The 14,285-nt window shown below is 39.9% G+C and overlaps 1 protein-coding gene across 2 annotated transcripts; it reads left to right on the forward strand.

Moving 5' to 3' along the window:
- Nucleotides 1-10,170: 10,170 nt before the first annotated feature.
- On the forward strand, nucleotides 10,171-14,155 carry LOC116381940 (transcription factor Spi-B). 2 transcript variants are annotated; one of them, XM_031844498.1, is made up of 6 exons: nucleotides 10,171-11,491; nucleotides 11,637-11,671; nucleotides 12,349-12,562; nucleotides 12,650-12,768; nucleotides 12,887-13,043; nucleotides 13,224-14,155. In XM_031844498.1, the coding sequence occupies exons 2-6, from the start codon at nucleotides 11,651-11,653 to the stop codon at nucleotides 13,529-13,531; spliced, it is 819 nt and encodes a 272-aa protein (XP_031700358.1). In that variant the 5' UTR covers nucleotides 10,171-11,491; nucleotides 11,637-11,650; the 3' UTR covers nucleotides 13,532-14,155. The 2 variants fall into 2 exon arrangements, with proteins under 2 accessions (XP_031700358.1, XP_031700357.1); XM_031844497.1 differs by having other exon boundaries at nucleotides 10,171-11,671.
- Nucleotides 14,156-14,285: the final 130 nt, after the last annotated feature.

A 14,285-nucleotide genomic window follows, 5' to 3' on the forward strand; every position in this document is an offset into this window, starting at 1 on the left:
AGGGTGGGTGAGGAGGGGAGGGGGGGGGGGGGGGGGGTGTTGGCGAGTGGGAGAAAACGGGTGGAGGTATTTTCCTGTGTGTTTGTGTGGGACAATAGTAGGCCCAGGGACGTGGTTCGTCATGGTGTTAAGCAAAGCAATCCATCACAGGCTGGTAAGAGCTCTTCTGGAGCCCTCATCTGGAGGGTCGGAGGTTGGTGTCTTTTCTGTAATACAGATACAGAAGTGTTATCGATACAGCATAATTAAACAGTGGTTATGGTGGTGGCCCGATTGACGGGGTCATCACACAAGCTTAGCGCCCACTCTCGGGTTCCCCCCTAAGTAAACACTGTTAGCTCTGTCAGCACCGTTGCTTGAACTGTTTGCACCGTTAGCTGCTTGCCACCAACTAAGCGTTCTCAAAAATGAAAGCTGTGTGGAGGCAATATATATGCACTGAATTCTGTATTGAGTGCCTTTAAATGATAACTGATGACATTATATCCCAGCAGTGGGAGTGATTTGTTTATTTATGTATTTCATTTAATTGTACGGTGCCTTTTGCAATAAACATACATGTTACCCTTTGATCCTGAAGCTAATTCAACAGCACTTTACAAGCAGGACAGGACACAAATACAAAATTAAAATCCAAATGTATTTTTTAATTCACATTTAAAAACATCAACAGTTGACCAAAGTGCTTATTGCTTACACAACAGAACACACAATGTCTGCAATAAGTATCTGTTAGACAAATTAGAAGGAAGGATATTATGTGCACAAAGCAACAAGACGACTAAAAATCTGCGGACATGCTGGCAGCGCAGTAAAGCTCTGTTTAGCAACAGTGCTTTGAGCTTAATGCTAACATGCTGATGTTTAGCAGATATAATGTTTACCATTGTCATCGTGTTAGTTAAGCCTGTTAGCGCGTAACATAGTTAACTAAGTAGCCCCAGACACAAAGTACATCTGAGGCTGAATGTCATTAGTTTTGCAGGATTTTTGGTCATGAACGAAACTGTTGAAAATATAAATATTTTGACCTGAGGATGGTGCTAGAAAACATAAATGCATGAACCAATTTCCTTGGCAATCCATCTAATAGTTGAAACGACATTTCACTCAAAACCACAAATTTGAACCTCATGGTGGTGCCGGAAAAACAAGTCAACAGGATCTATCCTCTGAGGACCATTAATGTTTGTATAAAATGTCATTGCAATCCATCCAATAGTTTTTGAGATCTTTCAGTTATGGGCCGACCAACCGTTAGACATTGCCACCCATAGAGACACATTGCTACCATTTCTAATAAGAACTGTCAATGGTCACAGGGTTGAGTAGCTTTTAGGAGACTTTCCACACAATTCACAAGACACAACATTGAATATAATATACAATTCTCAAAGCTTTTATTCTGACATAGCTTTATGTTTTTATTAGTATAATGCGAAAATATTGTATAAGGCTGTAAAATAGTAACGTATTAGTTGCATCACCTACTGAAAGTAGTGGAAAAAGTTAATCTAAGTAAAAATATGCCACTTAAGAATTGGGACAATAACAATATCACCAGAAATCTCAATGAAAAATACAATGTGTTATGCCGGTGCTTAAATATTTGTTGTACTCTCATTGGTGTGATAACTAACAATAAACATTAGAGGGAGCCCTCCTACACTGCACACTGGACTGTTAAACAGGAGCAGATACATTCAGGTGGAGAATGTGGTCTTCTCAGCAGTGAAAGAAAAAAGATTTTAAAAAACAAAAGCTAAAAGCAACAAAGGAGAACACACAGTTTTCCCTCTGTCTGTTTTGATATTCATACCATGACATTGTCAGGAAATATATCTGTGTATTAAGCTAAATAATTGATTAAATCCAGAGAGTACTATGTGCTTAAACATGCCTCTGCTCGGCTCAATAAAATATTCCCCAAAAAATGATCTTAAGAGGGAAGATAACTTTAAATGCTCTACACTCAAACACTATCTTTCTTGTGTTTTGATCTTCACTCTGCTTGTTGTCTCTGCAGTCACAGTGTGATATACGAGGGTTAATGTGGTGAAATAGGTTAACTAAAGCAGACAGGTCTGCACCTGTACACTGCCAGAGAGATAGACACTCCACTCTGTTTGATGATATTCTGAGCGACGCCAGTGGCGCTGCAATCACGAGGATGTGTGTTTTTCAGTGAGTCTGTAGGTGCGTGTTTGTCTGTGTGACTGTTACACATTTTAAATATTATTTATAAAAAGTTGATTGACCTAGAAATCATTTTGTGATCACTGTGGCAAAGACTTTCTAATCATGCATCCATATGTGTGTGTGTGTGTGTGTGTGTGTGTGTGTGTTCTGCCTGATAGTATCAGCCGTGTCAGTGTGGAGGGAGACTGATGTGGAATGTTAACTGTGACTGAAAGTAGTGGACTGTCTCCATAGAGTCCCATTCATGCAGAACATAGATAGGACTGGCAGGAGACTCAACACAATGTAGTGAGAGATGCAGAGAGGAGCATTATTATTGTAGGTTTCACACTCGACTCATAATAATATAATTCCAGTTATCTGAAAAGTACAGAGCAGCAGTTGAAAGATCACAGTTATAATAACAGAAATTAGGCACCTGGTAAGACGGAAACAGATCATCAATGACAGCATGATTACAATAATCTTAGTAAATCATACCATTATATTGTGTAAGCTGCTCTTTATGGGCTCCAGGTTAGACTTTCATTTAGACAATGAAATGGCGCCCTCTTCAGCCAAAAGACAGATGCATCACTGCAGCAGTTAAGGAACTAACGACCAGCTGATGGCGACAATCCTCTAGTCTCACAGTTTGCCAAATTCTTAATATAACAAAGCTCCCTGTGTTTTACATATACAATGGCAGAAAATGAGGTTAGTCATTATGAATGTTTTCAAATAAATGTCCGGTTGAATTCACAGGAAACACAGTCAAATTATTACACTGATAGAAACAGCAACTCATTGAACCCCGATGGGATAAACATACAACATCCTTTAAACATATATATTCAACAATGTTTAAAGTACAAAAACGTGTTTTTCTATTTTTTTTTCAAGCTTTTGTGACTGCAATAATCCAAAATAAAATAAAATATAAAAAGGTAGAATTTCTCCCTCATTTTGTTAAAGGCCTAGGGCTTAGTTTGTTAAGAACATGATATATACAGCTGTATACTGTACTGTAGGTACGTTTACAAGTATTTTTTGCATTTATGACACCCACTCAGTTGTTTGCAGTTCTCAAGTTGAAGGTGCATGCTGGCTCACTGTCACACAGTCGTGGCTTACTTACTTCTACATTTTATTAACGATACCTGTGATTTTCTATGCTTTGACAAGTAGAAATATGGCTGTGAATAAGGGCTGTCATCGTCTGCAGTGAATAGTGGAAATGTAATAAATACAAAGACATTGATATTAGTTTCTGTGTAGAAGAAGCACGTTTCAACTGATTCCACTGTTGTCTTAGATAAGTCACAAGTAATTAAAGTTTACTCATGTCAGTGAGCTCTAAACAATGCCTTCCACTAAAATATTTAAGATCTAGTGTCAAGCATGTTACTGTTAGATTGTCAGCCTAATATAGAGTAAATCAGTACTATTTATAAGAGCCTGAACAATAAATGAATACATTAACTTCAAATAGCCTTGCAGTTTGCATGTGTGTTTATATTATGTATTTATGAGAATAAAGTGAATATTGTCAGGTTCATTACTCGAGATAAAGCTAAACTTGCTGATGCTTACCACCATGTACAGTTAGACAATAGAGGAGCGGTGCTTTTTGTAGAGGTAGTCTCTACTTTGCATCCACCTTTTCTATCAACTGCCTATTGCATCACATCCGCGTCTACGCCCTCTTCACAAAGAATGTGCCTTTCTCTCTCTTTTTCCTTTCGTCAGTGTTCATCTGTGGTTTTCCTCTGGTCAGAGTCCCCCTTTCTGTAGGCCTGAATCTCTTTCTGCTGAGGCGGCATTTAAATGTGCAGCGTGATCTGGGTCTTTCCTTTGGAAGGATCACAGGCAGAAGTTGATGTAGTCTATTGTGCAGCCGGAGAGCCCCCTCCAAGTTCCAGTCTTTCGGATTACATGGTGTTGTGAAATTGTGACAGTCAAGCTTCAAGCGTTCAACATTAAGGGCTTTTTCATCCTAATAAATAATCATACATAAAATAATTTTACAGCCACAGTGATTGTTGTAAAAAAACAACAACACGCTGAAGACCAAAGGGGGTTAGAGTTTTCATTAGCACTGTCGTTACTGTTCTAGCTTTAACACTTTGATTACGTTACTCAAACCACAGGAACTCAACACAAACTGTCCTGTCGTTATATTTTTCTGACCACACTCTGGCCTTTGAAGATTTCAGCGAAGCAGAAGTGATAAATATCCGATATTCGCCCAGACAATGACGTGGTATTCTGTGGAAAGAGGAAGCCTCTTCCCTACCATAATGTTGTGAGCTCTTTCTAGAGCAGCCAGGCTAACCATAAATGTGCATTACACGCATGCTGACACATTTGTCCTGACTCCGCCGGACACTCCTAAAGGTGCAGAAATCACAGCAGAAAAAACCCGACTGGATGTAGTTTCCATGGATTCAAAGTTAATCAAATAAAACTGTGAAGTGCATTGTTGTGATATGGCATTTTTGGAATTTATTCCAGCCCTTTCTGATGACTACTTCTTTTTAATATTGCTTCATGTTTTTTTCTCTTGAGACCATCATACAGCAGAGATGTGGACATAAAAAATAGTTTACAGAAGTATCAACTAATTGCAACTTAACTTCACTTGCAAATGACATTTGACTTGGGTACTTCAGCAAACATGGACGCCTGGCCCTTGAAATCTCTGCAGGGCCAAGAAAAGCAGTGAGATTCATCCCAACGATGCTGCGCAGAAGCAAGGCCTCACAGAGCTGCTTGAATGGCTGCAGACTCGTCTTGTTTATTGTTAAATTCAAGGTAAATCAGATTTCATGTTATTTACCACTTTATGTTCTAGGTCAGATGTGGGAGGTTGATAGAAAGACAGCTATTGTTTTCATCTACCCTCCCTTCATGACAACAGCTGTGGAGTAGAGGTGTGGGCCTCCAGCAGGAGAATACACTGTGATCTGATCAAGCTGTCCTTACAGAAAAATAGGCATGGTTTCCCTGAGTGTGGCGTGTGGGCTTTCCTCTGTGCAACAGGGACTGATTTCAAAATAGCTCATCAAAGACCCTCCGGCCCTTTATTGCTCTCTTTCTGAGCGAGATGGAAAAATCTCATGGAGATGTTTTATTTTATCCCCAGAGCTCAGAAGAAATGTCACTCTCTTGCTCTGCCTCTCTTTGTCTGGTGCTTATCTCACTGTGAAAACATATGATTTATGTCCAGTCTTTGCACTCAAGTTTATGTGTTATTCCGATAAGGATGGTGGGTTTATGTGCGTTTCTGTGTCTGTTTATGACTGTTTATTGAGACCACAGATTGTGGGACTGCCTACTGGACGACACAAACAATCCGTGGGAATGCAAATTCCCACCAGTTCCCAATCCCATTCCATATCTCCAGCATTCCCATATGAGGGATGTATGTTAGCCTCTGTAACCAGGACCACTTGACCACTGCACTGCCAGTGACTATGTATAAATTACATGTATTTATGTACACACTGCAATTTTGTTAAGATTAGTTAAATTAGCATGACAATTTTGAAAATAAACTGTAGAAAGTAGTGCACAATAAAAAAAAAATTTCAAGTTGGAACCAACAACAATAGATTTTTAAAAAAACGTTGAGTTCAAAGAAGAAAGAGACAAAAAAAAATACAGACAAAGAAAGCAACAGAAGTGTGTGAGAGCGATATATGTGGTGGAGGTGGTGATGTTGGGGGGTCAACCTCAGGTTTTGCATACTTGCCAGTGTCTCCAATACACAACACGTATCCAACACCTCACTATGTCCAACTGCCTCCTCACCTGCCAGACTGTTCCTCCACTGGGACCCTGCCCATGCGTGTGAACATCAAACAGATTTCCAAAAAGCTGTTGCTCCTCACAAATCATTAAAACCATCATCAGGCCTACAGTAGTACAAATGCTTAAATCAACTGGAGTAACATGAAATAAAGACATTTAATGAGAATTTTTGCTCCCAAATCTAATGCAATTCAGTCAAAAATGTGTGCAATGTCCACCGATGAATATTCAACACATTACTGAGTTCAGATATTCAACTGTATGGAGTCCATGCTGCTGTTTGTTTGTTGGTGGATTATGGCTTTATAGCTTCTTCGTGAGGCCGTATTACACAAACTGCCTCCTTATTTATGTTCTCTTCTGATTACTGAAACTATCAGTAACTGCAACCTTCAATGATGTAGACAAATTATGTTTTTCATTACTCAAACCTGCACTGTCTTTGGTGCCTTCAACGTTGTTGTACCCTCATCTTGGTGTGAGCTCTAGAGTCACCTTAAACTAGAGTATTTTCTAAGCATGGAAAATTATAAAAACATACAGGGTTTAAGACTATTTGACCTCTGCATGTACATGTTGTATTACTCAACACTGCTACCTAAGCCTGTGGATTGCTTCTTTCATGTGAAACTTTTTATAAAGCTGTCTTGGCCGTCATGATTCTTAATGGGAAATATAAATACAAAAGAAAAAAATCGCTTGACACACAATACAAACATACGCACACACCTGTACGCACACACCTTTTTGTCTAGGTGTTAGGGGAATTCCCAGTAACCTGCATGTGTACAGGTGATTTGCGTATGTTCACTAATCTAAGGGGTTTGGCTATAACTGTAAACCCACTACACCTGGACACACACACAAACACACACACGTGGCCCCATACTCATCAGCAACTGATGACCGCGTTGATAAGCCGAGTAGCCGAGTGTTTCACACACTAATGGTCAACAATGTTTGTATGTGTCTATGTGTGTGTGTGTGTGTGTGTGTGTGGGGGGGTGTGGGGACATTCACCCGTCAGTTTTCCAATTCACCTGCCATTCTGTGACCGTTAAACACGGCAAGTGACTCTGATGCAATAGAGACAGACGAAGTGATCAAATCTCTCACACACCCACACGCAGCTCACACACACACGTGATCAGCAACACAAGAAATGTGCAATTGCCACAGAATGATAGTGGCCACTGGTCAGTGGCCTGTAGACGGTCAGATATTGCAAATTTATTTTTGTCAAGCGATTAATATACCGAAATAATGTGATGTATAGTATGCAGTAGCGGTTATGTCACAGTTTTAGCCCGGGTTTCTTTAAAATGATAATTGACAATATTTTTAAGGCAGTTTCAAAAACACAAATTAGGGTTCAAACCTGCATGTCCTAAAAAAGCAACACTGCTCTGGTCACACCTGCCTCACTCTGTGTGTTTCTGACTGCAAGGGTCCAATGTCTCTCTTGTCTTATCACATTGTCTGAGTCCTCCAGGTGCAAGCTGAGTTATAGGAATCCAAACCGTCACTTATTTCACTGAGCGCTCAGGGTTTTTCCGAACACGTTTAACAAGTCTATATATAAAGCTCTTGAGAAGTGTCTTTATCATTTGACAGCAAATCATTTCTCCTGCTTCTCCTTCAACTACGACTGTTACTGCAACATCTACGTCCACTACTAGCACCCCCAGTCTTACAAATACCAGTAGTGCTACTGTAACTACTATTACTACTACAAGAATGCTGCTACTGAAGATGGATTTTGGGGGTTCAGGCAGTTGCCTTTCTTTGCCTATTGGTAAAGTCTGCCCCTGACTTCCACTACAACCACTGCTGCCACCGTTTTATTACCCATATATGTGTTGTTATGGATAGAAATGCAATGCTCTCCCAGAGTGGTATCGATCTTCCCCTCTAACTCTCAGAGAGAGAATGAATAAGCATATTTTCCAAAATGTCCATTCCTTTAACCACACAAACCCTCACCTAATCTCACCTCATCTGTGATCTCAATGTAAACCTGTAAACCTGTGTGTCTTAGCTCTGCATCTAAATCTAGCCATGTCAAGTCTTAAAGTTAGAACTGTAGACAAAATGTTCAAGCCTAAGACAGCACCTGGCAGGCCTTGTTTAGATATGCGTCATAGTTTGTTGTTTTAATATTTCAGCCTGTGACGTAGAGTGGGGCAGAATTCAGAAAATCTGTGAAATAACAACTTTTTTTCTTGATGTCCAACGTGTGTTTAGACATTTTTATTACGAATCCAGGACATTAAAGACCACTTTAGTTTATACTGATTCACAGCTTTACTTACTTTGTCTACTGCTGTTGTGGTTGTTATTGTATTGGTATTGTATTGGAATTGGCATCTGCCTTTCTAAAGGTATGGATATGGTACTGGATTGGAATTAGGAATTGGTATTGGCATTGATGTTGTTTTGTCCAAAAAAATACATAAGACAAAAAAAAGATGTTTTGAAAAGTGATGTAAAAACTAAAAACGTTGCCAAAGCTTCATAGGCAAATCATTTAATGACATACAGTAAGTATAGGCTTGTGTTTTTTTAATGTTTGCATGCTGAAGTACTTCAGTTGTAGGTATCAATTTCATTCAAAACAAATCTCTAGTGGATGTTGTGTTTGCGTCACAGACAGTGAAGGCTCATAAAAAACAGAATTATTATACATATTGTGCTGGCGGTGGAGGATGGTTATACTGTATCTACCGTGATGGGAAATATATTTATTACTTTTGCAGTGCAAGCAAACATTTCACATACTAACTGATGTCTTACCACATCATACAGATTATGGGCTACACTGTGGTTTGATTTTTTACTTATGGATGTGTGCTCATTTGTATTACATACACAGTTAGCATCCTGAGGGTTAAAAAGGGAGTATGGCATCATGTGCTTGAAGTACGGGAAACGCTCCTGATATTTCTCGGAAGCTATTTCTCCACCTTGCTAAACCAGTTTTCCGACTACCTCAGCACTGTAAAGTAATTAACAACTAGTGTAAAACAGTCAATTCATGATCGGATGTATCAATCAAACCAGAATCATAACAACTGCAAAGTAAACTAATTGTTTGTACCTGCTCATGAGCAATATGCACCAGGTCAACAAAGCTGTACTATGTGCATACAAGAAAAGTAATATTTCAATGCTTGGCAGTTTATGAGTGTGTGTGTGTGTGTGTGTGTGTGTGTGTGTGTGTGTGTGTGTGTGTGTGTGTGTGTGTGTGTGTGTGTGTGTGTGTTTGAGAGAGAGAGAGAGCGGTTCATGAAGACTGCAATATTCCAGATGGTCCGGCTGTAACGCCGGTGGGAAATCACGGGCACTATTAGCTCAGCTGCTGCTCTGTTTCAATCAATCATAAAAGACTGGATACACTTTGACTTAGTGACCCTCCATGACCCAGTGTTGTTTCTTTGTGTACTTTGATAGGTTTACAGTGTAGTGGCCTGTGGTAATATTTCACTGTTGTGAATTTCTACACAAAACTTGACAAGTTGTAAAGTTGCTGATGCCATTCCCGTGAGCCCAGTTTGAGTCTTTATCATGTTGAGGTGATAGCCCATGAATAAAACACAGGGTGTATAATGTGCCAGTGCCAGTCCGGCGCTACATTTGGATTTATTATGACACTGCATATCAGGTCATAAATATCTGTGTCAAAGACATTTTAAAGGAACAATATATGACTTAATATAGCAAGTATTAGCAAGGTAAAGATATAGTAATGTTTACCTGTGCAGAGAATGAAGTTGCTCTCCCTCTGTGTCTGTTGTTATCCAGCTTCTCCTTGCTTTGTTTACAGTACATAGCTGGGCTGGCCATGCGTGCATTTAGTGCATATTTCTGCATAATAGTGCATATTAGTGCATGTGAGCATACCCTACTGCCTAGCTCAGGGCCACCGCTCTAATCTGGCGGTCACAACGTAGCGTAGCTTTTATTTTTTTTAAGGTTAAATGTATATTTACACGTTTCTGTCTCTGTCTCTCTCTCTCTTTCAACCCAACAGGTCGACGCAGATGGCGCTCACCCAGAGCCTGGTTCTACCCAAGGTTTAACAAGTGGAGTTCTTCCTGTCAGTTTTTACCGTTTTACTGACAATAATGTACACTCTAATGTGGAGAAATGGAAAGTAAATTCTGCCACTGACAAAGCGTCTTAATTATATTATTGAATCATCCCCCTTACTTTGAGTACTAAGCCACTGAATTGATGTAGCCGTTTCAGAATTGGTTTACGACCTCATTTCCCTCCAAACCCCAGACATATGTTGGTTGTTAATACATGAGGTTGTCCTCTCTGTTTGTACAGCAAGCTCTTTGAGTCAGGTGAAGTTGGTTATGTTACAGTTACTGTGTGTCTCAAAACTAGAAAGTTTTGGGGAAATCACTTAACTACGTAAACCCTGCCAAAATCAGACACATGTTGCAGTGCCAGTAGTGTACTGGAATCTACGCAACAAAAACAAAAAGGAACATGCTGTGTGAACTGTAAATTGCTGTCATCTGTTGTTAATGTGGCTGTGTTGCAATACCTGTGGCTGTTTGCTTCCCCACAATGGTTCATGAAGAATAATGTCATTTTAATGTAGCAGCCTCGGGAAGCTGATATCTGAAATACTATAGATCAGAGTTACAATTATGTTTACAGAATTGAGTGATTACTTGAGTAGCTAATTATATAAGTGAAACCATTCTCCAAAGCAATATTTCTAGAAATATGATTTCTAGAATACTGCTCATTATCAATGGTTTGGATGTGTATATGGCCATGGCGTGCCAAGCGGAGTTGATGATGGATGATTGGCCATTATAGCCAGGAAAACAATTTAATGATGCAGGATGATTAACAGTAGCACTTTATTTCAATCCCCTCTATTTAGCAATTATAAGCAGCACATAAATGTTTCATGAACATGTCTATGAACATGCCTATATATGGAAAAAGGTTTGTGGACTGAACCAAAGTATATATGTTTAAATATGTTGTACATTACAATGGATTGTAATGCAAATATCTGAGTGTGTTTCAAAACATAAAGTTAGTACATTTCTCACATAATCTCATTGCCTTCCATCTCTGCTCTATCTTCACCGTTGCTGAGATTCGGTCATCCCAACATTATTCAGTCTTTCTGCAAAGCCAAAAATATAACACCACATCATTACCCTCCATGGTATCTCTGCTGTGAATAAAATGAGAAGAAACCACAGATACGCCGCAAGTTTTTATTCCATAGCTAAAAACACTCACTGAATCTCTATCTGCTATAAATTAAATCGACAAACCACTCCCACTCTAACAACTCTTCTGGCCAAAGGGGTTTGGCCAAAAGTGTGCGGAGACTATAAGAGAGATGACGTCCAGGTGGAGCGTCACACAGGTGAGGCATTCAGATTGTCATGTCTCCACCCTCCCCTGCCTGAGGATACTACTTCACTGCACCAGACACAGGAGTGCACACCTCTGACTTAACAAGGTACAGATATACTCATGCTTATTCATTCAGGTTCTGATTGTCTGTCAGACAAGTTAGAGAAGTATGTGTGACAGCTTCTTTCACTTCTCACTTCATCTCGTGAGTTTTGATTTTGGTGTCTCACACGTGTCCTTTCTCTTTCCAGATTATTCTTTGAGTATGCTGGCCCAAATGGAGACGGTGAGTCATTTTATTTCAATAATTGTGTCAGTGTTGTTGTTCTTAGTTTTGTTTTTAAGTAGCCCATGAATGAAAAAGATAAATCATTTATATTATGAATGTTTCAGTAAAAGCGTAGTCTAATATTGTGTTTGCAACTGATGTGTGGCTGATGTTGGCTAAGGGTGAAAGGTTGTTTGTAAGAAAAGCAGCTAAGCCACACATCACTGTTACCTGAATGTTATCTCTGCTGGTGAAAGCATAAGCAATTGCATAAATTTGCCAGTCAAACTTAAATACACATGGTCACAGTGTTGTTACCTGGCTCATTCCCAAGACAAACAAACACACCGACCCCCACCTCGTATACAGCTCACTGCTGAATGTGAATGACATTAGCTTGTGTCGAATCAAATCTATGTTTGATGGGGGAAAAAAGTATAATATTACAAGAATGATCACCGCTGGGTAAAATTATTCACTGTGTGATGCACCACAATAAAACAACAATGGCTTTTCGTGAAAAAATAAACAGCAAGTGTGAGGTCTGATGATAACAGCACCTCATACAGGATAAATGCCACCCATCATGCAAAGTATTTTTTCTCTGTCAGCATCACACAACAAACTCTCCCAAAGTAAAAATAACAGAGTGTGTATGATTTCTGAACGCCTCTGTCCTGCTCTGTGTCCGTCAGATGGCTTATGTAACTGAGATCCGACTGAACGGAGGTCGGGGGGCCTGGAGCAGAGTGGCTCCCTCCTCCTGCCCTGAGGTGGACCTGGAGGTCATCGAGGAGTACTTGCAGGAACACTCACTGGAGGTCCAGCCTGCACACACACACGCTTCCCCTCCAACCACCGTGGGGCAACAAATGCACGCACACTCCCACCATGGCACCAGGATCATAGGTTAGTGGAGTGATAATGGGACAATGTAGGTGCTCGTATATTTCTACATCGTTTATCTGACTGTATGTTTTGCCTGTTTCTCCGTAGAGAACAGTTGGTCAGGTCAGCATCCATATGAGTGGCACTGTGGCTCTCACACTCCGAATGAGGAATATGAAGAGCAAGCCCTGCCCCCCACCTGGCCTAGCCCCCATGACAACCAATGGGTGAGTTCAAGGACCTCGGCCTCTTAGAAAATTAAAGCTTTATCACCTTTTTCATAGCTAAATGTGACAATACATCACTGTGTGTGTATTGATGTGCTTTTATACGCGTTTGCTACAGGACCACATTGCGTATTCCTACGAGGTACCTGCATACATTGACTCAGACTCGCTGTCCAGTAGCTCCCAGTACCAGGAATACCAAGATTCCCCATCACCATTGTCTGACAGGGGAGGCAGGAATGACAGAGACTCCCTGCCTCTTGCCCCACTTTCAGGTATATACACACGCATCCCCAAAACTCTCAACAATAAAAAACTTCAACATATCTACACAACATGTATGTATATGTGTGTTTAGTGTAAAGCTCTCTGTTGGGTTGTTTGTTCACACATACAGACATGTATGAGTCATTGTTACCTCATATTTGGATTTGCACTCCCTTCCTCCTGGACAGGAAAGAGGAAGGAGCGGTTGTTCCAGTTCCTGTTCGAGATGCTCCAGACTCCATCGATGCGGAGCTGCATCTGGTGGGTCCAATCCTCCTCTGGCACGTTCCAGTTCTCCTCCCAAAACAAGGAGCGCCTGGCGCAGCTGTGGGGACGGCGAAAGGGTAATCGCAAGACCATGACCTACCAGAAGATGGCCCGGGCGCTGAGGAACTACTCTCGCACCGGTGAGATAAAGAAGGTGAAGCGGAAACTCACCTACCGGTTTGATGAGAAGACACTGAGAGGCCTACAAGGACACCCTAATACAGTGTAGGAAACATGGTGGAGAGTGTATATAAGCATAGAAATAGAATAAGCACAATGGATATTCAGATGGTTATCTCATTAATGTGTAACTTCACCCCCAATTCTGAGCCTAACTCTACCTGGGCATTATTTTTACTATATAATTTCAAGTCCCATCCGGTTGACTCTATGTCAACATTGACTCTCTAAGTTTTAGAGCTGATATAACCTAGTTGGTGGTGTGTTTAAACCCATGAAATTCAGATTCTCATAAATTTACTAAGAAATGTCAATATTAACACAAGCCTTTCTTTGTTTTTAATCACAGTACAGTCTTATATTTTTGTTTTCAGCTCAAAAAACATCTTTAATGTCCTTTCTGTTGATTCTAATTCTACGGCATGTAGAAACAAATGAGTACTAAGTATTTGAAAAGTCAGAGGATGAAACACTCAGACTGGCATTACAATTTATGTAAATCTAAAAGGTTATCACATACTATCTACTTTATAAGTAGGACTTTCATCATTCTTAAAATCAAGGTGTGTTTTACTGATTTTGTGATTCTGTTGAGATATTCAGCAGATGTAAGATCATTTTATATTTGACTTGTTCGAAAAAATTAGGTTGTGTAAATATGTGTTTGTGTCAAGTTGTATTAAGATGAAATAAATGGAAATATTTTAAGAATACCTGATGGATTTTTTTCCATCCATCTATCTATCTATCTATCTATCTATATATATATATATATATATATATATATATATATATATATATAT

The sequence above is a fragment of the Anarrhichthys ocellatus genome, unplaced genomic scaffold (assembly GCF_004355925.1).
Source record: "Anarrhichthys ocellatus isolate YVR2014 unplaced genomic scaffold, GSC_Weel_1.0 scaffold5, whole genome shotgun sequence".
Lineage (NCBI taxonomy): Eukaryota > Metazoa > Chordata > Actinopteri > Perciformes > Anarhichadidae > Anarrhichthys > Anarrhichthys ocellatus.